The 23,096-nt window shown below is 41.2% G+C and overlaps 1 protein-coding gene across 1 annotated transcript in view; it reads left to right on the top strand.

Moving 5' to 3' along the window:
• The window catches only part of LOC135258439 (interferon-induced very large GTPase 1-like), a 465,270-nt gene that overhangs the window by 238,102 nt on the left and 204,072 nt on the right, over positions 1–23,096 (top strand). The window contains exons 14-18 of the mRNA XM_064341833.1: positions 9,950–10,067; positions 10,418–10,630; positions 10,880–11,169; positions 11,952–12,069; positions 12,412–12,624. Coding sequence (XP_064197903.1) covers positions 9,950–10,067; positions 10,418–10,630; positions 10,880–11,169; positions 11,952–12,069; positions 12,412–12,624 — 952 coding nt within the window. The remainder of the gene's footprint in view (positions 1–9,949; positions 10,068–10,417; positions 10,631–10,879; positions 11,170–11,951; positions 12,070–12,411; positions 12,625–23,096) is intronic.

The raw sequence follows: 23,096 nt of genomic DNA, 5'->3' as shown, positions 1-23,096 counted from the left end.
GTGACTCCTGTCCAGGTGAGGCCAGAGCAAAAGGCAGGTGGGCTCAGGCTAACCTGCAGCAGACCATCACAGGCCCACCCATCCAGTTGAAACAAATATTTAAAAATAAACATAAAGATAACCAAAAAAAATGGAACATTGTCTCCTTTCAACGGCACAAGTTTCTTCTGAAGAGATTTCCACTATTTACAAGAAACCAGAAACAATGAACTCAAACAGACAATACAGTAAATCTTTCACCCAGCACATTTCATAGGCACTATTACAACAGAGAATGCAAGAAACCCACCATGCACCAACCAACAGCTTACCTGTGCCCCAACCACAGCATTCTAAAACTCCTGACTGTGATGTCACTTCCTCACTCAGCACAGGCCTGATGCTCATAATAATGGGAAAGATAGCATGATGCCAAACCTCAGCACTGTGAAGGGTAAAACCAGCCCATCCATGGAGCTGTGCCCAGTGTACAAAATCCCTGGCTCCGCCAGAGTGCAGAGGCGTATACCTTCCATTCCAGGCAATTAGTCACCGGCGAATGCAGTGTGCTTCCCTTCCCTATTTAAACTGATACTGCAGTCCATACACACACACGCGCGCGCGCGCACACATGCACACGTAGACACACACGTTCACACACACACACTCGCACACATGCACACGTACACACACACGCACAGATGCACACGTACACACACATGCACACGCACACACACACATGCACACGCACACATGCAAATGCACACGCACACTCACACACATGTAAGCACACACACACACACGTCCTACAACATGCCAAGCAAAGCTCTCTTGATATTGTACTTCCCTTGTTGCTCTCTCCTTTTCCTTAAACATTTTGTGCGTCCAAGAACAAAACCGCTATTGAGACGAATTCCTATAACTCACATATACATCATCACTCATTCATTCATTTCCATTCAATAAAAAGGAACCATCCTGTTCAACCAAACTCCAGCCTCTGCCTCATTCCTCAACCGTGTCATCTGATAGTGACCGTGTGGAGGAAAACCTTCTCACTCAAAAACTCCTCATTCCTGTTTCCTCAGTAGGTTCGGTCAGGTATAGTGAATTCTAGATATGTTGAACTGAAACACACTCAACACTGAAAGCAAGGATAAGTTCAAACCAGAAGTATTTTATTGCGGAGTCTGCAGTAGCACAGAGACAGTATGTGCGGACCGACAGAGTATCCCCAGCATACCGCAATGAACTCAACGTAACAAAGAAAATGCACACTTTGTATAGGGAATCTTATCTTTAGGTTCTGCACTTGGCTGCGTACCACATGTACACTTCTCATACAAAAACATCTCCCAGACATAACCTCTCTTCATACATTCATGCAAAGATACTGTTTTTATAGCAACCTTGACATTTCAGTATGTCTAGCAAGCCTAAGATAAGACAATTAATCCTCCAAGCCTAAAATAAGACAATTAATCCTCAGCATGAAGAAAGAGAAAGTAGGAGAGAGGGAGCACATCTCCTGTTTACAGAATCATCCTGAATCTTTACAGAATTGCAATTTGAGTATTTCAAAGCACGTCATTATCCCATGCTTGATATTTATACACTTTAATGGAGAGCATGTTCTTTTCTCACGCAAAGATAAGAATATGGGAGTTAGGCATTATAAATGAAAACTGTTAAAAGAATACATTTCAAATCACTAATATGTTAGGATATATAATGTAAAACAATGATTAAACAGCATATTCTTCCACAACCACCTGCCTTTTGGCATCAATTTTCAAACTATATGCAAAAACATCACACAAGTTAGCATTACACAAGCAAGAAATGGATACATTCCCGTACAGAGCCAAGGATGTCAAAGCATACCCATGAGAAAAACAGTTAATCAAATGTTCTCAACGCTAAAGTATACAGGAATGATTTGTCTTTTTCATGTAGAGTAGAGCGTCCAGCATCCCCACGTACCCCACAGGGCACAGAAGACTTCACTTTGCTCCTCTGACCTCTGTACAGCTGACAGTCCATGCCACCATGAGACTGCTGTGTTCTCTGCTCCAGCACATGCTCTAACATGGTGAGCAAACAGTCCATCTGGCTCAGCAGATCCCAGAGAAGACTGAGCAGGGGGAGGCTGGGGGAGTCACTGGGCTGGGGGAGGTTGGGGGAGTCACTGGGCTGAGAGAGACAGAGAGAGGGAGGCAGGGAGAGAGAGAGAGAGAGAGACAGAGAGAGGGAGGGAGGGAGAGAGAGCACTCACACAAATACAAAATCAAATAAATGAACACCTTCACCTTTCCCCCTCACAGGTTCTGGGCAAGAACAATAAACTAAAACAATAAATAAAAGTAACAAAGACAAAAAAAGAATTGAGGAAACGTTAGATAGCATTGCTGTGAAATACAGATTGTTTAATTTGTGTGAAATAGGTTAGCCAGTATTGTTTAATGAAACTCGGCACAATTTTGATATCAATATTTTTAATGGCAGACCTATATCTGAAGTCATGACTTACAGACAGTGCTTTGTATGTGTGAGTAACTCGGCATTTTTGTACGTTGAAAACGAGTTTTTCATGAGATTTTAATTACAACCTTAAATGCAATTTCGCGAACTGTAAAAATATCGTTCATTGTTGTAATTGAACACTTCTGATGTCTAAAGAGGTATGAATTGCTCTCAGAGTCAAATTATGCCAGAAACGGACTTTCATGTTACATAAAACGAATATTCCTCATTTAAGGACTTCTTAATCAGTAAGAACAGTTCACAGTAATACGTTCCATAACGCTATACGGGAAATTATTGTTATTCACATTTTTGGTTGCGGTATGGATTCATCGATTGACCCACAGTTGATATCAGTAAAGTTACATATGGTGAACTATTGAACAAATCCTGAGCTAACGTGTCATAATGTAATTGTAATAACAACAGAATATCAATATAATATTACTCTATACAAATAGACTATGTAATATCGTAGCCTATCCACCTTAATAGCCTCGCCCAAACGAAACTTACAATAATACTTTCGATTTGCTTGCTTATAAAACTGTGTGACAGTCAGTAGTTGTTTCTGTGCCCAGTCTAGAGCATCTGCTGTTCGCATCTTCACCCTTCGCGTCATTCTTCTGCGGAAAAGATTGTGCGCGAACTGATTCCAGAACAGATTTTCCCGGTAAGTGAAGCAAAACTAATATCGACAGATATTGCTATAGAGCAGCACTGTAACCCAGGACCGTGCAGGATTATGCGCTGGATGAATGAAACAAGTACACCCTCTGTTTCATTAACAGCTTATTATACATACAAACAGGAATTTAGACTACAAACACTTTGTTAAATACTGTAGTTAATTTGTGCTTTATGAAAGATTTTCTATACAAGCAACACAGGAAAATTATATTATGCACAAACACAAAAATATATAATTCAAGATTATATTTTACACCAACACAAATTGTTTTCAACCAGTAATCATTTTGTTGTGACTGTTGTGGCTCCTGTTCACAGTACTTTGTGTACCCTCCCTTTACAGAGATGAAACTACTAAGTCATCTTGTATATTTTAGGATATTAAGCCGCGTTTCCACCGAAATTACCCGGAACTTTCAGTCCCAGGAACTACTTTACCAGGAACAAAAAGGTTCCTTCAGCCAATGGTTGTCTGCGTTTCCACCGGGGTCTAAAGTACCGCGAAGATTAGGTAAATTAGCCCACTGACGTTGTCGTCGGTCCATCTGTCATATGAGTTCTTCTGTAACCCCATACTACCACCGAAGTAGCCTACATTATTTTCTAATAACCGGGACAGCCCGGAGGGGTTTATTCCACTTATATACAACGGGTTACCAACAATGACTATATATGGTTACTTTTGTATTTATTGATTTTCATATATCCTCTCAAACACATTCATTAACAGCAGAAAACATGCACACGTTGTAAACAATTAGCTGTTTTATTACTTTCTCGTCGTCAATTCCATATAGGCTAATCGCAAAATGACAAGAATAGAACGAAAACTCGGACTTGCGTGAAAATGTAAATTAGTAGTGGTACAGCCACCGTTTGCTTTCCTTCGAAGTTACTGCTAGCCGAGCAGCGACGTGTGCCCTCCAGATGCGAACCATGCACCATAAATGAGTCCATAGTCTTCCTGGTCTTTTCGTGGAATTGAAAAATGGCAGTAAAATTGAGTAAAATTACGGCAGTCTGAAAAAGCTAAAGGGAAGATTACTAGAATTAACCTGTTATTTTACCCGGATAAAAAGTGCGGAAGGTGATTTCCAGTTTGCTTGTACTGTATCACCAATGTTAATCGTGCAGAACTACCGCATACCTCACATAACTGTATCAAACGTTTTGAGTCAATTACAACGGGCTAACAAAGAAAATCCGGAAGAAAATATTCAGCAACCGAATTAATCCGTTTGAATGTTTTGGTAGCCTACGTAATATGCTGTCCCACCACGAATGCTTAGCATTTTATAAAACGAATACTAAAGCAAGAAAAGAACAGAAGAGCACACGTTATAATTCCAAGACGTTGACAGGTTATAACCAAAAGTAGGCTACTGCGCCGCATAACATACAAGTTTGATTTGCAGTTATTATGAAAATAAATTGGTTTGCGCTGCATATTTTCAAACATGGCGGGTAATGGCGGAAAATAAATACAACACAAACGCTACGAGTACTCGACCAATCAGAAATGTTCAGCGCTGCAAGCTCCACCCAAAAGGTTCCTGTACTTTCGGAAAGTACTACCCCCCGAGCAGGAACGTTTTGGGGGGTAAAACAAAGCCCCCAGAACTAAATTTAGACCCTAGTTCCTGCGGTGGAAACGCACTGAGTTCCTCAAAAGGTTCCTAGTTCCGGGGTATAGTTCCTGCGGTGGAAACGCGGCTTTAGTGAAGGCATGGGGGTTTTTGACAATTCTTCCATACAGAATCTTTGAAAATCCTTTTAGATAAGTCTACGTATATCTTCTCCAGTTGAGTCACCCTCAACTCATGTTGTTTTGCTGGCTGAAGTTGGTCTTCTGGAAATTTGGTCCCAAAAATGTGTATCCCCAGTATTTCCCGCCTTTTACATTTTTTCTCAAGATTTACCTCCATGGTACTCACACATTTCCCTCACGATGTCAGAATCAGCTTCTGCGCATCAAGCATTTTGTTGAGTATTTTTAACCGCATGGACCACATCTGTATTTATCTCTTACTGTTTCATCTAAATTAATCAATCAATTAATTATTTTTGATCTTATTCCAAAATACTGTGTTTTCTGTGGCGTGTGGCCTGCGGTCTGGAACTCATGCCTTAAAGCAGACCTGCCTATTCAGGTTATTTAGGTTTTGGATGTTGGAAGTCATCGTTGATGTTGGTACATTTGCTGGCTAATTAGTGATATAGTCTCAAAGTACACAAAGACCTATTTGAATGAAAGTCTTAATACAACAAAGCAAAATGCTAATAAGAACAAAATGAAACAAAGACAATATCAAAGTAAAGTTAAAAAAAAAAAAAAACTATTCCACCATTAAATTGACTTTGGTTATCCTTCTTTCCATTGGGAACTTTGCATGGACACCAAACTATTTACATTTCAAACGATTTACTATTTGCAAACTCCCCATTCGGGCTGTCTTTTGCAGGCTCTTTCTCTCTTCTGTGCAGCAGACTACACTACTGTTTGGGGAAAAGCTTGAAACAGGGAAATTCACTTATACAGTAGACAAATTAACAGTGTCAAATAAAAGAGTCATGTTTTGTATATGGTTGCATATCATTTGCATGCCATGACTTCCTGATGTCTGTGACCTATCAACATCATCAGAGTCTGCATATCTTATTTTCAGGTTGTCCTACAAGCGATACAAAAATGGATCATTTGAATGGATCTCTATGGGAATTGGGGGGTGGGACTAGATTCAGCTGTAAATTATGCTGATACGGCATGGAACACATTTGTTGGCTAGATGGCTTTAAGTCATCAAGGGTCCAAGGTATCAAATGAGCCTCAAACCACCGTGCTGCTGTCAGATATGCAGTAGATACTACAAGCATGGTTTCTCCTGAATATTTTTTCCATGCTTGTTGTAGTCCCAAATTGTAATCAGTTTTACAAGAGTAATGTTCTGCATTAAAAGCAGCATTGAAAAATCATGGATTATGTATAAATATAAATGTTAAATGTGAATGTAAATGTTCAATGTAAATGTAATGCAAAAATGTAGAAACTAAATGTTTGGGAAATATGCTAATTGGTGATGCCCTTAATGGGAAATGTTAAGTTTTTGTTTGGAGAAGGTTGGTCTCACCCACACCCATGCAAATACTGCTAGCAGCAGCAGGATCAGCCGCCTCAAAATGATCACAAGAATAAATAAGCCATGATCAGGAGGCTAACTCCATTTTCTTGTGATCAAAAGGTATGTCATGATCTTGAGATAACAAGACCAAAAAATTATATTGCAAGGACTCTACCGATGTAGATCCTTAATGTTACATATATTCTTATTTGCTTTGAAATCCTGTTAGTCTGGTTTGGCACTGTTAGTCAATTGATCAGGTGAATTCACTTTTGTTTTCCTGTATATTTAGTTGTTCAGGTTTAGGGTGTCGGCTAAATGACTGTAATTCATGTAACTAATGTAATTAATGTAATTTAATGCATTTCAATCATGCCGAGCCTTCCACGGCCGGGCTACCTGAGATACAATCATTAACACGGAGATTTTGACAAGATTGCTTTGCCTTGTATAGTAAGTTCAGGTTGGCAATGAGAAGTAGAACTGACACAGCAAAGTTAATACAGTGAACTGAACACACCTGCATCTTCAGTGATTAAGACTAAAATGGCCATCATTTATTAACAAAAATACAAGATTTCTAAACCAAGCTGACATATAGCCTGCTGAAGTCACCAGAGATCCCTCAGCAATCTACAAAAATCTCCAATGGGCCCCATTGATTTCATCCGTGGTCCCCTTCCATCCCCAGATCCTAACACTTTTACCTTTAGCGCAGGGTGCTTTGGTTCTTCATTCTGTCATTTTGTGATGTTTGCCCAGAGGGAGGAGGATGGATTGCCCCCATTGCCACAGGGAATGTGGGCAGAATGACAAGTTCTGCAGTGAATGCAGCTACAGCCTGAGCTCCGAATGTACACCTGTCACAGGTAAGCCCAGCGAGCTAGTTAGCAACCAGGTCCCCTAGCTTCATTTTCAGGTCATCACTTAGCTAGCTTGAATTAGTCCAGCTTGCTAAATTAGTCAAAGCAGTAGCAGTTATATGAAGAAATTAGATTTTAGTAACTGATATTTACATGAACTGCCCTAATGTTTTATATAGCTAGTGTACTCAACAAGATTATTTTGGTTTTTTTTGGGATGAGAGGTTGGACCGTTATCAATGACAAATGTTACAGCACCATGAAAAAGTATTTTACCCATTCTGATTTCCTCTATTATTGCATATTTGTCACTCCAATATTTATACAAAATGTAATATTAGACAAAGGGAACCTGAGTAAACACAACAAACATTTTTTTAATGATTGCATTTATTTAATGAAATAAGTTATCAAACACCCATAAGCTTAATAATGGATTGCACCACCTTTAGCACCAATAAATACAACCAAACACGTCCTATAATTTGATATAAGTCTTTCATGTTGCTGTAGAGGAATTTTAGCAGGACATTAGGATCGATGGCAGGACATTCTCCTTAAGAGTTTTCTGCTACAGAATAGAATTCATGGTTCCTTTAACAATGGCGAGTCATCCATCTCGCAAGGCAGCAAAGCATCCCCACACCATCACAGTACCTCCACCGTGTTTGACTGTTGGTATGATGTTCTTTCTGTGAAATGGTCTATTTGCTTTATGCCAGACATAATAAAATAAATAAATAAATAATTTTAAAATGTCTGTTGCGTTTACTCAGTTTCTGTTCAATATTACATTTTGTCAAAAAGTCGGAAACCATTCAATGTGACAAATATGAAATAGTAGAAATCAGGAAGGGGGAAAATACTTTATCACAGCGCTGTATGCTGTTCTTTGAAAAGGAGGTGTTAGCTTTTTGACCATGGTGGTTGCCCACGGTTAGGGGTGTGTTGTTTTGTAGTGGCTGTTTTGTTTTGGTTTTTTTTTAGGCTGGCCACTGGGACTGTATATGGCTGCAGGAATCCCTGCAATACTCTCGATCAGCCTTGATTGAAATATTACTGTCAAATGTTTACTGCTACAACCGTGCAGATATTTGGAAATATATTTAGAGCCAGTGTTTTATCTTGTGTAGAGGGATCCTGTATTCTGTAAGAAAATGAGTAAATTTCCCTTGGTTTGGTTTTTGCAGGTTTCTTGAGAGATTTTGCTGATCATCTTAATGCTTCATGTACACATTTTATCTAAATGTGCCACCTAGGTTCAAATTTGAATTGAAAGTGGGACAGCATTCATTTTCAGGGCCATGAGGGCCATTTTTATGCACATAATAATGCACATAATGAGACTGTTGCTCTCTGCTATATCTGCTAATGCTAGTGCTAATGCTTCTTTTACACAGAGCTTTCTGTACCTGGGAACTTGATAGTAGACCTCACGGTCAGCATTTCTGGAGCAGAACCCTGTCGCAGTTCTGCCCCCGTCCACAGGGTTGTGCTGTTGGACCTGCAGCCGAGAACTGCCTCCACTGCCACCGTCTCCACGGCGATGGAAGAAGGGGTGCTGAGTAATGCCACCCCCAAAACCTTCAACAGAAGTAAGGGTTCCCCTGCATTGTGAAACCATGGTTCCCAACTTTCTGAATCCACAATAAAATGAAAAGAGTGTATTGTCTGTGGGCCCTTATTAAGCTGCAGGCTGGCAATAACTCTCAATTGTTTATTTCTACAACCATTCAGGTAAATGGAAAGATATTTAGGGCCAATGTTTATTTCGAGGGATCTGCCTACATTATGATGGCTGCCGTTCTGTTTGCTCTTTTGTCCCACTGTATTAGACTCTGACCAACAAGAAAGGCCTGAGCACCCAGTCAGTGAGAGCCAAGTCCACTCTGATAACCACACCCACAGTAGTGACCACACCCACTCTGATGACAGCACCCAGTCCCAGAGCCTTGGCCCCCCTGACACTGGGTCTCCTGAAGATGAGGCAGAGGTACACCCTGGCTGGTCAATCAGTCTTTATTTCTGTACAGCATCATTCACACCATTTGAACATTTGAATTATTCAAGGTCATTTATGCATAGCATTCATAGCAATTCTATAGTTGAATCACAAGGACATGAACATGTCAGGGGTGGATATGTTCATTGGAATCACATGAATACATTCTGTGCTTACAATGGGGAGATAGTCTGTTCGGTTCACTACACGTAAGTCTGAGATAACACTTCTCAAGTTAAAGAGTTTATGAGCGGGCTCAATAGCTCACAAGCTCTGTGAATTTGGTTAGTCGGTTATCTTTAGACAGCCAGGTCGACTGTGCTTGAGTTGCAGCACTTGACCCAACAACAATATTTATCATGTATGAATTTCTATCTACAGGCAAAATCGACTGATTAGCCAACTGGCTAGCTACCAAAGTTGCCTAGTTGGCTAGTTGGCTACCACTTTAAGCTAGTTATACACAGCATATACATATTTCTTACATATTAAGCAACCTTCAATGGCAATCAGGACATTTGCTAGGTCATATTCATGTGGGGACAGATGCAGCTAGTTTGCTAAACTGCATTCATGTCAACCATTTGATTAGTTTATGGATGCAGCCAATTTCCTGTTGCTTATTTCAGATGAAATGGTTAGCTAGCGGAGCTATTCAATCTGCTGACAAGATATCTGTGTTTTGCGTGCTTTACAAATTAAAAAAAATATCTGCATTTAATCTCACTGATCGATTAAATGAGAAAGAGAGTAAATTAAAGTCTGATTTACAGGAAACTTTAAAAGAGCAAAAAGAAAAAGACGAGCCACAGTCAAGTCTGTTGGAATCTGAGACGCAGCAGAGAGACATTACACCTGCTGAGCACAGCACACCTGGCACACCTGCCCCAGGTACAAAGGAACTGGTTTTAAAATCAGATACAAATAGTTTCACTTTTAATCTAAATTTGACTTGGGGTGCATGATAAGGGTTGGGGACACTTCCTTGTGCCAGTTATATCTGGGAGTGTGACTGGTCCGTCTCTGAACGTCTCTGGCTCAAGAGTCTACAGTGTAATTTTATGGGCTCTTTTATTTGGGAGAATGACGCTGTCACAGGAAGTGAAAAGTACTGGAATCAAATATATATATATGTGTGTGTGTGTGTGTGTTTGTGTATACAGTATATATATATATATGCCTGAACAACACAGTAAAGTGAATACTGAGACTGTTACTAATGCTAATATTTGTTCACATAGAGCTTACTGTACCTGGGAAGTTGACAGCGGACAGGCTTCGTCTTTTCCAACCGTCGGTCAGCAGCTTTAGAACAGAGCGCTGGCGCAGTTTTATCTCTGCCCACAAGGCTGTGCTGTTGGACCAGAAGCCGGGAACTGAATGCACTGCCACCGTCTCCAAGGAAATGGATGATGGGGTGCTGAGTAATGCCACCCCCAAAACCTCCAACAGAAGTAAGGGTTCCCCTGCATTGTGAAACCATGCTTCCCAACTTTCTGAACCCACAATAAAATGAATAAAAGAGTGTATTGTCTGTGGGCCCTTATTAAGCTGCAGGCTGACAATGACTCTCAATTGTTTATTTCTAGAGCCATTCAGGTAAATGGAAAGATATTTAGAGCCAGTGTTTTATCGTGTGTAGAGGGATCTGCCTACATTGTGATGGCTGCTGTTCTGTTTGCTCTTTTGTCCCACTGTATTAGACTCTGACCAACAAGAAAAGCCTGAGCACCAAGTCAGTGAGAGCCAAGTCCACTCTGATAACCACACCCACAATGATAACCACACCCACCCCAGGGGTCAAAGCCACACCCACTCTGATGACCACACCCACAATGATAACCACACCCACTGTAGTGACCACACCCACTCTGATGACCACACCCACAATGATAACCACACCCACTGTAGTGACCACACCCACTCTGATGACAGCACCCAGTCCCAGAGCCTTGGCCCCCCTGACACTGGGTCTCCTGAAGATGAGGCAGAGGTACACCCTGGCTGGTCAATCAGTCTTTATTTCTGTACAGCATCATTCACACCATTTGAACATTTGAATTACTCAAGGTAATTTATCCATAGCATTCATAGCAATTCTATAGTTGAATCACAAGGACATGAACATGTCAGGGGTGGATATGTTCATTGGAATCACATGAATACATTCTGTGCTTACAATGGGGAGATAGTCTGTTCGGTTCACTACACGTAAGTCTGAGATAACACTTCTCAAGTTAAAGAGTTTATGAGCGGGCTCAATAGCTCACAAGCTCTGTGAATTTGGTTAGTCGGTTATCTTTAGACAGCCAGGTCGACTGTGCTTGAGTTGCAGCACTTGACCCAACAACAATATTTATCATGTATGAATTTCTATCTACAGGCAAAATCGACTGATTAGCCAACTGGCTAGCTACCAAAGTTGCCTAGTTGGCTAGTTGGCTACCACTTTAAGCTAGTTATACACAGCATATACATATTTCTTACATATTAAGCAACCTTCAATGGCAATCAGGACATTTGCTAGGTCATATTCATGTGGGGACAGATGCAGCTAGTTTGCTAAACTGCATTCATGTCAACCATTTGATTAGTTTATGGATGCAGCCAATTTCCTGTTGCTTATTTCAGATGAAATGGTTAGCTAGCGGAGCTATTCAATCTGCTGACAAGATTTCTGTGTTTTGCGTGCTTTACAAATTAAAAAAAATATCTGCATTTAATCTCACTGATCGATTAAATGAGAAAGAGAGTAAATTAAAGTCTGATTTACAGGAAACTTTAAAAGAGCAAAAAGAAAAAGACGAGCCACAGTCAAGTCTGTTGGAATCTGAGACCCAGCAGAGAGACATTACACCTGCTGAGCACAGCACACCTGGCACACCTGCCCCAGGTACAAAGGAACTGGTTTTAAAATCAGATACAAATAGTTTCACTTTTAATCTAAATTTGACTTGGGGTGCATGATAAGAGTTGGGAACACTTCCTTGTGCCAGTTATATCTGGGAGTGACTGGTTCGTCTCTGAACGTCTCTGGCTCAAGAGTCTACAGTGTAATTTTATGGGCTCTTTTATTTGGGAGAATGACGCTGTCACAGCGAGTGAAAAGTACTGGAATCAAATATATATATGTGTGTGTGTGTGTTTGTGTGTGTATGCAGTATATATATATATGCTTGAACAACACAGTAAAGCGAATAATGACTGTTACTAATGCTAATATTTGTTCACATAGAGCTTACTGTACCTGGGAAGTTGACAGCGGACAGGCTTTGTCTTTTCCAACCGTCGGTCAGCAGCTTCAGAACAGAGCGCTGGCGCAGTTTTATCTCTGCCCACAAGGCTGTGCTGTTGGACCAGAAGCCGGGAACTGAATGCACTGCCACCGTCTCCACGGCGATGGAAGAAGAGGTGCTGAGTAATGCCACCCCCAAAACCTTCAACAGAAGTAAGGTTCCCCTGTATTGTGAAACCATGGTTCCGAACCTGCTGAACCCACAATAAAATTCATAAAAGAGTGTATTGTCTGTGGGCCCTTATTAAGCTGCAGGCTGGCAATAACTGTTAATTGTTTATTTCTACAGCCGTTCAGGTAAATGAAAAGATATTTAGAGCCAGTGTTTTATCGTGTGTAGAGGGATCTGCCTACATTGTGATGGCTGTCGTTCTGTTTGCTCTTTTGTCCCACTGTATTAGACTCTGACCAACAAGAAAGGCCTGAGCACCAAGTCAGTGAGAGCCAAGTCCACTCTGATAACCACACCCACTGTAGTGACCACACCCACTCTGATGACAACACCCAGTCCCAGAGCCTTGGCCCCCCTGACACTGGCTCTCCTGAAGATGAGGCAGAGGTACACCCTGGCTAGTCAGTCAGTCTTTATTTCTGTACAGCATCATTCACACCATTTGAACATTTGAATTATTCAAGGTCATTTATGCATAGCACTCATAGCAATTCTATAGTTGAATCACAAGAACATGAACATGTCAGGGGTGGATATGTTCATTGGAATCACATGAATACATTCTGTGCTTACAATGGGGAGATAGTCTGTTCGGTTCACTACACGTAAGTCTGAGATAACACTTCTCAAGTTAAAGAGTTTATGAGCGGGCTCAATAGCTCACAAGCTCTGTGAATTTGGTTAGTCGGTTATTTTTAGACAGCCAGGTCGACTGTGCTTGAGTTGCAGCACTTGACCCAACAACAATATTTATCATGTATGAATTTCTATCTACAGGCAAAATCGACTGATTAGCCAACTGGCTAGCTACCAAAGTTGCCTAGTTGGCTAGTTGGCTACCACTTTAAGCTAGTTATACACAGCATTTACATATTAAGCAACTTTCAATGGCAATCAGGACATTTGCTAGGTCATATTCATGTGGGGACAGATGCAGCTAGTTTGCTAAACTGCATTCATGTCATCCATTTGATTAGTTTATGGATGCAGCCAATTTCCTGTTGCTTATTTCAGATGAAATGGTTAGCTAGCGGAGCTATTCAATCTGCTGACAAGATTTCTGTGTTTTGCGTGCTTTACAAATTTTAAAAAAAATCTGCATTTAATCTCACTTATCGATTAAATGAGATTTCTCGTATTGTGGGTAAAAGGGGCGTGAAAGAGGGTAAATTAAAGCCTGATTTACAGGAAACTTTGAAAGAGCAAAGAGAAAAAGACGAGCCACAGTCAAGTCTGTTGGAATCTGAGACCCAGCAGAGAGACATTACACCTGCTGAGCACATCACACCTGGCACACCTGCCCCAGGTACAAAGGAACTGGTTTTAAAATCAGATACAAATAGTTTCACTTTTAATCTAAATTTGACTTGGGGTGCATGATAAGGGTTGGGGACACTTCCTTGTGCCAGTTATATCTGGGAGTGTGACTGGTCCATCTCTGAACATCTGTGGCTCAAGAGTCTACAGTGTAATTTTATGGGCTCTTTTATTTGGGAGAATGACGCTGTCACAGCAAGTGAAAAGTACTGGAATCAAATATATATATATGTGTGTGTGTGTGTGTGTGTTTGTGTATACAGTATATATATATATATATATATATATATGCCTGAACAACACAGTAAAGCGAATAATGACTGTTACTAATGCTAATATTTGTTCACATAGAGCTTACTGTACCTGGGAAGTTGACAGCGGACAGGCTTCGTCTTTTCCAACCGTAGGTCAGCAGCTTTAGAACAGAGCGCTGGCGCAGTTTTATCTCTGCCCACAAGGTTGTGCTGTTGGACCAGAAGCCGGGAACTGAATGCACTGCCACCGTCTCCACGGCGATGGAAGATGGGGTGCTGAGTGATGCCACCTCCGAAACCTTCAGCAGAAGTAAGGGTTCCCCGTCCTGAAAAACCACAGTTTCCTAACTCCGAACATAAAAAAATTGGCCCCAATCGTGGGGCTGTATATATAAAATTCCCACCCTAATTTGGAATGTATATCTGTGAATGCAGTCATGTTTGTGTGTGAACCTCACTGTCAGATATGGAAGACAACCGCACAGTCAAATAAGCTAGACAACCACATAGTCAAATAAGCTAGACAACCACATAGTCAAATAAGCTAGACAACTGCACTGTCAAATAAGCTAGACAACCGCACTGTCAAATAAGCTAGACAACCACATGGTCGAATAAGCTAGACAACCACACAGTCAAATAAGGTAGACAACCACACAGTCGAATAAGGTAGACAACCACACAGTCGAATAAGGTAGACATCTGGTTCTCCTCCAAAATGTGTGCTGTCACCTGGGGCCACCAGGTAGTGATGAACTCTGGTCCCTATCTGACTGAATGCTCCTGTACCTTGCACAATGCAGTCACCAGTTGTGCGTTGCTCTATGGAGCTATTGCCCACAGTCTGCACTGAGAGTATCCAAATTTCAGCCGAGGCCGTGAGGCTCATCCATGCACCACAGCCTGGTGCTTTAACCACATAAGCCACCCAGCACCCATCAGGATCCCAAACATTTTGAATTAACCAAACTAGCATTGCTGAATTTAGCCAGACTATCCAGGCCAAGGAGATGGTCCTTAGCTCCACAGATGAAAGACGACCACAGTGGAGGCTATATGCACCAATGTAAAGAGGTTAATATCACCCTTAAATTCAAGGTTAATGATCTCGAGAATAAATCCAGGAGAAACAACATACGAGTCACAGGTGTGAGAGAGGGCCTAGAATCTAACAGCCCAACAAGCTTAGGGGGACCCTGCTCATTGAGCTGTTTGCGAGGGAGGTTCTGATGGCCCGCCAGTGATAGACAGCTTAAAACCAAACTCATCCTCTGATTGCCAGAGTGCACTTCTTCCAGACCAAGCTACGCATCCTACAGCTAGCATGGGAAAAAAGTCCCCTGTCTTTTTGCGGATCCAAGGTTGTGTTCTATCCTGACTTCAGCGCAGAGGTGATTAAACAACGGGCTGCATTCAAGCAGGTGAAAGCTTGGCTGAGGGAGTTCGGCTATAGCCTCCAATTTCTCGCAAAGGTACTGGTCAACAAGAATGGCGTGAAGCATGTGTATGCAGCGGTAGCAGAAGCTGAAAAATGTGTTCATAAATTGCAGTGTGAGGCTATGAGACCCGACACGGATGTCTGATGAACTTTGTTATGCAGCGCAGCGGGCTGGGCTGGGCTGGGCTGGCTGGCCTGGGCCAGCTAGCTCATCATTGGACGGCTCCAATCTGCATGTATTGGGTTGCACGACCAACTGTGCGATTTAGTAACTTTGGAGAGACATAAATGTATATATTATTTTTATACAATGGGCCACCTTGTTATTGTGTTATGCTAAAGAAAGAGGGCTATTTTAATCGGTGAGGAAACGTTTTGTTAACTACCCAATGTGGCAATGCAACATTTTAGTTTCCAGTTGTCTTGGTTTTCTATCTGTTTTCGCCTTGATTAAGAAAGCTTTAGTTAGCCAGAAACTGCCGTTGATGATCTTAACTGGTTGAACGAATATGCCCTGGCCCACCAAATCCACCTGTTGTTGTTAGAGTTAGCATCATGATAACAACCTCTGCTCCCTCCAAAAGATCCAACTCTCTGTTGTTTGTTTAGGTTTCATTTAATTCAGAGCTGTCTTTGGATTGTGGGAAGCCTAAAAAAAATTAAACCAATGCTTAGGTTCACTAGCCCTGACAGTTCCTTTCATGAATGTTCAGCTAGGTTAGAATGGTCTCCATGGTACATACACATTTACAGTGACAAGCACGCAATTTACAAACTTTGGCTTACTGTACTTGCTGTAGGCAATGCTTCTGTAATTGGACAGGTCTGGTGTGATTCCCACATATCTGAAAAAAATAATTTAAAAAAATCGACTGCACGTCAAATATTGTTTTTAAGGCTTGTTCCTACTTAGGTTAGATGGTATATGACCCCCTAAACTAATTTAAGTAATTTGAAAATCCAAAAATCCCCCCCCTCCCACCCCCCACCGTCCAATTCAGCTAGACTGACGGTTATTTTCCTGAAGCAACTAGGTATAACCAATCCTTGGAGGTTCAATTTCCCAGATTCCAGAGCCTATTCTTTCTTTTCCCATGCACATCATTCCTATACATGGATTGACTTTCTAGTAGATGACTCACTACTATCAAAGGTACACTGCTGTGAATACAATAGTGGACATTCAATTTTCTCTTATTAGCCGATAGGAGTTTAGTACAATTCCTCTTCAGTCATATTGGGATGGCAGGTATGCCAAGAGTTTGGCACTTTTCAGGGTTCCCCACAGAAATAACCACAACAGGCACAGACACTCAGCCCTTAAAAACATTAAATTCTGTACATTCTGACCCCATTTCAACAGAAAGAATTCATAAACAACTTCACATGTCCACACAGTAAAGCCCCAAACTAAGGGGATTTTGCGTTTTCTCCTTCTTCTTCTTTGCTTTCTTCTTCTATTTCTTCTTCTTCTTATTCTTCTTCTTATTCTTATTTTTCCTGCCACCTATCCCACTAACATGTCACCCCATTGGACATTTTATCGACACCAGCCAAATCTTCACCTACATAACCCAATCAAAAACTTGCATACACACGCAAAATACCCATACCTTTTTACTCTGAAACATTCCCAGTTTAAACAGCTAGTCTGCCTGTGGCCTAGTGGGCAAGGTTACAGATCTTGGGAACATGGGGTCCTAGGTTCAAGCCCAGCTAGGAACACGTTTCTTTAACCTGCTTTTACCCTCACTAATAATTGTCTACTACTTCTCAATTATTGCTTTTGCACCATATCTACCCGCCGTTCACCGAACGTATACACTGCATTATGACTTACCATCTGCATGTTCAGTTATTAACCAGCTACAATATTGCAAAGCCATGTGGATTCAATAGGAGCTCTTCTGTGCATACTGGCCTGTGTTCTTCTTTAAAACCACGGACAGGTTTGCTAATTATATTTCATGCATTGCATAGCTATGTCATGGTGCTGCACTAACTAAGTCACAGATTGGTAAACCACCGATTGAAGGATTGAATCCCGCCTCGCCGTCAGGCAGATCATTTCCTCTTTTACACTAACGTTTTCTTACGCTTAGATTTTCTTTACCAAAACTCATTCACAGCCACCCATATGCATTTCATGACGGCAAATGTATTCCTTATATTAAACAGTTACACCAGTTCACCACTGTACCATTTCTACTAACTATATTTCTTCACTTGGCTACCGTACAAAACCTTCTTATCAGCAAACGCCACGTTTCTACATTCATGTTACCTCGTCCTGTTCTCTATCTAGCCACATACAAACAATTACTACGTATGTACGTTCTGCAACTCCCCATTAAAACATTACATTTAAAATCATGACTCACTCATAATTATAACTACTACTACTCAACATGAGAAAAGCACATCAGTGCAATATATTTCACACATTACTTAACCCTCCACTTTAACAAATAATGCTTTATACAGACTGTTATATATACCATTCGATAAGGAAAATAAGCTTTCTCATGGTCACTTCATTTACTTCGCACTATAGTCTGTGATAATGTCAGCCTTCACCTATATGCCCATTCTGCAAAAAACATATTGTTTCAACTGTGCAATTTCATTATTTCTCCTAATTTCTCTTACACTGTTGTTATTTTCTCATATGCAAAGCCTGCTGGGACATATGCCTCTGCTCCTATTCTCCACTATCAAGTTTCCAGTTCTAGCTTAGCAAAACAGTGAAGAGGATTCCTACCTGCAGATAAGCCTATAAAAATGCCTTAGAAACCTTACAAGTACTAAAAGTGCATCTCCACCAAATAACAGACAACTGAGCAGGACAGAAGGGTACACAAGTTGCGACCTAGGGAGCTCTAATTCTACGGGCTTGCTGATTCTTTTGTCAATCAAGGCTCGTTGGATGGCCGTCAAATCCGTGAGTACATACACTGGCCATATTTCACCTGCGTTTGTGATGCGTTTACACTTACACCACCGCAATCTTTGTCACAGCCACTGTTTTACATATATAGCAAACCGAAAGTGGTAAATGGTACATGCTCATCAGACTGTACAAATTCACACAACAATAGCCATAATCCACAACCGTTTCTTACAGGGTCACTTCGCATTTCTGACTCATAATAAAACGCTTTACAAAAAGAAATGATATCTCATAAAAAACAGCGTTTTCAATGTAAAAAAATGCCAAGTTACTCACACATACAAGACATACACCGTCTATAACTCATTCATTCAGACTGCCAAAATCCAGGCCTGCCATTAAAAGTATTGATATCAAAATGACGCCAAGTTACAGTACTACAAACAATATAGGCTATCTTGCCTCACCGAAATTAAATAAGATGTATTCCAAAGCAATGCTACCCAATATTTCCTCAATTCTTATCTCCAACCCTGTCACCTCTGTCCTGGCTGTTTACATTGTGGAGCACTTTTGGAAAATATTCTGGATATAAGCTCAACCTCTAGAAAAGTGAGCTTTTTCTGATAAATATTTTGTCAAACTTCTGATAAATGGTCAAACTTCGGGTTTAAATATCTGGGCATTTAAATAACCAAATCTCTCTCGACTATTTTTTCCAGAAATGTCCTTCCTTTATTGGATCACTGTTAGGAGTATATGAATCATTGGTCCTCTCTACCCTTATCACTGGGTGGCCATATGTCTTACCCAAATTTCTGTACCTTTTTCCTTTTTCTGTCTCTGCAGTACATTTTTCTCGACATGGGGAGAGAGAGGGTGATAGTTAGGGGGCTAAAAATGTGGCCAAAGCTGTGTGAGAGTTGCAGGATGATCGCACTTCTGGAAAGAGATTTCCTGAGGGAGCTTGTCTGCCACAGTTCACGACTGGTTAAACACCTCAAAAGCGAGATTCTTGATCTCGCGAGATAGTTCGCAATTAGTAGAGTTCCGGGAACTGGGCAGCTTATTCTTTAAGAAACTGGTGTGCACGCCCCAGCTGGGAAGGGGGGGAACACAAAGCAGGCAGGGAGAGAGAGTTGGGTGACAGCAGGGCGAAAGCGCAGAAAAGGGCTTGTACACTGCACAGGGGCGACATCTCCACTGGTTTTGGTTTCCAACCGATTCCAGCCCTTGCAGGAATTGGATCTGGCTCTTGATCCTGAGAGTGGGAGGACTGAGGAGCCACTGGGTACCCAGATGGCCACATCCTTTCAGAAAAAGGAGTAAGTGATAGTGGGGGACTCAATTAATAGGGGGGCAGACAGCATAAAATGTTCGCATGAAAAGCAATGCATGGTGTTCTCTTGGTGCCCAGGTAGGAGATCTCCTGGAACGTGCAAACAAGTTCCTGGTCAGGGCAGGGAGGGTATGGTTTGCGTAGGAACCAACAACATAGGTAAGGGTAGGTTTGAGGCTCTGCAGGACACATTTGTGGAGCTAGCAGAAATGATTAAGGGCAGAACCTCCACGGTAGTTTTTTCTGGATTACTACCGGTACCACATGCAAGCAAAGGGAACCAAATTGTTTTTGGAGATTTAACACGTTGGTGGCAAACCTGTTGTAGGAAAGAGGGGTACAGGTTTACAGGGAACTGGGACTCCTTTTGGGACAGCGGTGACCTGTACAAGCGTGATGGGCTGCACCTGAATCGAAGGGATACTGCTGCATTGGGCCGGCGTATGCTTAGGACAGCACAGCATTATTTAAACTAGGGACTTGGGGGCAGGGTGGTCAGAGAGTGGAAAGAGTTGGACGGTGTAGCTGTCAAGGCTTCCTATATTAATGTGAACACCAATGAAATCTTTTTAAAGCAAAATTTTAAAAGCATAAATTTTAGTAAGGGTGGCTTGGGGTGGCAGGGGGAGAGGGAACAGAAGAGGATGTGTATAAGTAATAGTCTGAAATGTCTTTGTTTAAATGCTAGAAAGAATATGAAAAATAATTTTTAGATCTTGAGGCTGCAATGAATAGTGCGGGCTATGACATAATTGGGATTACAGAGATATGACTTGGAGAGGAGGATGGGGCTGAATATAATATAGAGGGATAGACACTCATGAGGAATGGTAGATCCAGTAGGAGTGGTGGGGGTGTAGTTCTCTATGTAAAATAAAATTTGAATGTGCAGGAAATTCCAGAAATTGACCAGCTCAAGCCTAGTGAGGATATTTGGATTAAGCTCATCTGCAAACATGAAAAGGGCCTTACAGTAGGCTTGTGTTACTGGCCGTCAGCTTCAGACAGTAGTGTGAAATCAATGGAAACATAAAGCAAGCTTGTCAGGAAGGTAAGACTATTATGGGTATTATTATGACTTCAATTACCCCACTATTAATTGGGAATTGATGACAGGACAAGGAAAAAGTGAGGAAGAATTTTTAGATGTTATAAATAACCTTTTTTTGGCACAGTATGTCAGTCAGCCTACAAGTGTGACGGTACGGGTGCTGGGACCCAGGCGCAGAGTGGAAAAAAACACGAAACTCAAAAGGGAGAAAATTAACAAAGACTTTACTTACAGAAAGACAAACAAACAGGGAACAGAAAAGGACACGAAGGGCAAAAACACAAACTCAAAAAAATATCTAAATAAAACAGAAAACAAGAGGAACTCACAAACATGGGCAGGGCAGAACACAGGCGGGTAGAGGACAAGGGCAGGTCAAACAGAGCACAAAGGCAGGTCAAACAAAACAGGCAGGTATAATACGGTCAGGAAACAAACACAAACAGGTAAAAAACGCAGGCAGGTACAATGGGTCTGAGGAAACGCAAATCGGGAACAAACACAAGCAGGCAGGTACATGTAAGTCAGGTAACAAACACAGGCAGGTACATACGGTTTTCATACAGATTTCAGGAACAAACACAAGAAGGCAGGTACATGAAAGTCAGGAGACAAACACAAGGAACCAGCACCCGAGTCAAGGGAACAGAGAACTTAAATAGACAGGGGTAACAAGACACAGGTGAACTCAAAAAGCAATCAAACCAAAAGGAGGGGATAAGACACAGGTGGGAACAATGATGGGATAACGAGACAATGAAACAATCATACAATTAACAGGGGGGGAGCAGGACACAAAACAGAAGTGCCGCCATCTGGCGGCCCAACAAGGGAAACACAGACAGGAAAACAGGACCATGACAACAAGAGGGAAATCAATTCTGGATCTGGTGCTATGTAATGATCTCGACAGAATTTGTAGCATAGAGGTAATCAAGCCACTTGAGACTAGTGATCATTCTGCAGTTAGTTTTGATATATTTTGGCATTATCAATTACAATTAATAAGGTGCCCTCTATGGCCTCTTGATGCACAATGTAAACTAATTCCCAAGGTAAGGAAAAGTAAGTTGATCTTCCCTGTGGATGAGCAAATCCATACGGGAGAGTTTGAGGGAGGAAAAAAAACTGTATAAGATATATAAAAACAACAGCACTGGGAGCAATAAGGCTGAATATTGTAATATGTGTACTAAGGTAAAAAAAAAGATTTCAGAAAACTAAGAAGCTCTTTGAAAGCAAAATTGCCCATTATGCAAAAAGAAATCCTAAATGTTTCTTTCAATGCTGTAGCAGTAAAAAAAATAAGGCCAACAGAATGCTGGGATATATAGCCAGAAGTATTGAGTATAAATCCAAGAAAGTTATACTTACCTTATATAATAGATTTGTTAGACCACTCTTGCAGTATTGTGTGCAGTTATGGGGACTGAACTATAAGAAAGATATAAAGGCTCTGGAAAAGGTTCAAAGAAGAGCAACCAAATTGATTCCTTGAATGAAAGATAAAAGCTATGACTTAAGATTTTTAACCTCTTCAAGCTTAGTAAAAGAAGACGCAGGGGTGATTTGATAGAGGTTTTTAAATTCAAAAAGGGGATCAACAAGGTGAACTACAAGAGATTCTTCAGGTTGAGTTCAGTCAGTAGAACAAGGGGACATGAATGGAAATTAACAAAAGGTACATTCCATACAGACATTCCATATAAGGTGTTAGATACTGTCTAATCTGTAGGTAATTAGAGCACTAGGTACAGTTTTGTCAGGAAAATGGCGAGCATTGTTGGGCTGAATGGCCTGTTGTCATTATTTTATATGGTATGTTAATATTATTGATGTGTCTGCATACAATACATGTGTGATCTGGACCCAAAGAGAGACCCAGCATGGAACACACACACACTCGCACACACATGCACACACACACACAGACACGCATACATACAGAGACACACACACACACACTCACAGACACACAGAAGCTGCAGCATAAGAAAGTACACGTGCAAAAACTACAAACTGTCATTCACGTGCAGTATGAATATATCTCTTTCTGCTAACCCATCAGTCCCTCCATCCATCATCCATCCATCCAAACAGTAGTGCTGTTCAAAGATAATAAAAAAGTATTGCAACAAATGCGACAAGTAGCAGCGTATATGGA

The sequence above is a fragment of the Anguilla rostrata genome, chromosome 7 (genome assembly GCF_018555375.3).
Source record: "Anguilla rostrata isolate EN2019 chromosome 7, ASM1855537v3, whole genome shotgun sequence".
NCBI classification, from domain to species: Eukaryota; Metazoa; Chordata; class Actinopteri; order Anguilliformes; family Anguillidae; genus Anguilla; species Anguilla rostrata.
Note: the sequence above shows the minus strand (reverse complement) of the source record. Positions and strands in the feature narration are given on the sequence as shown.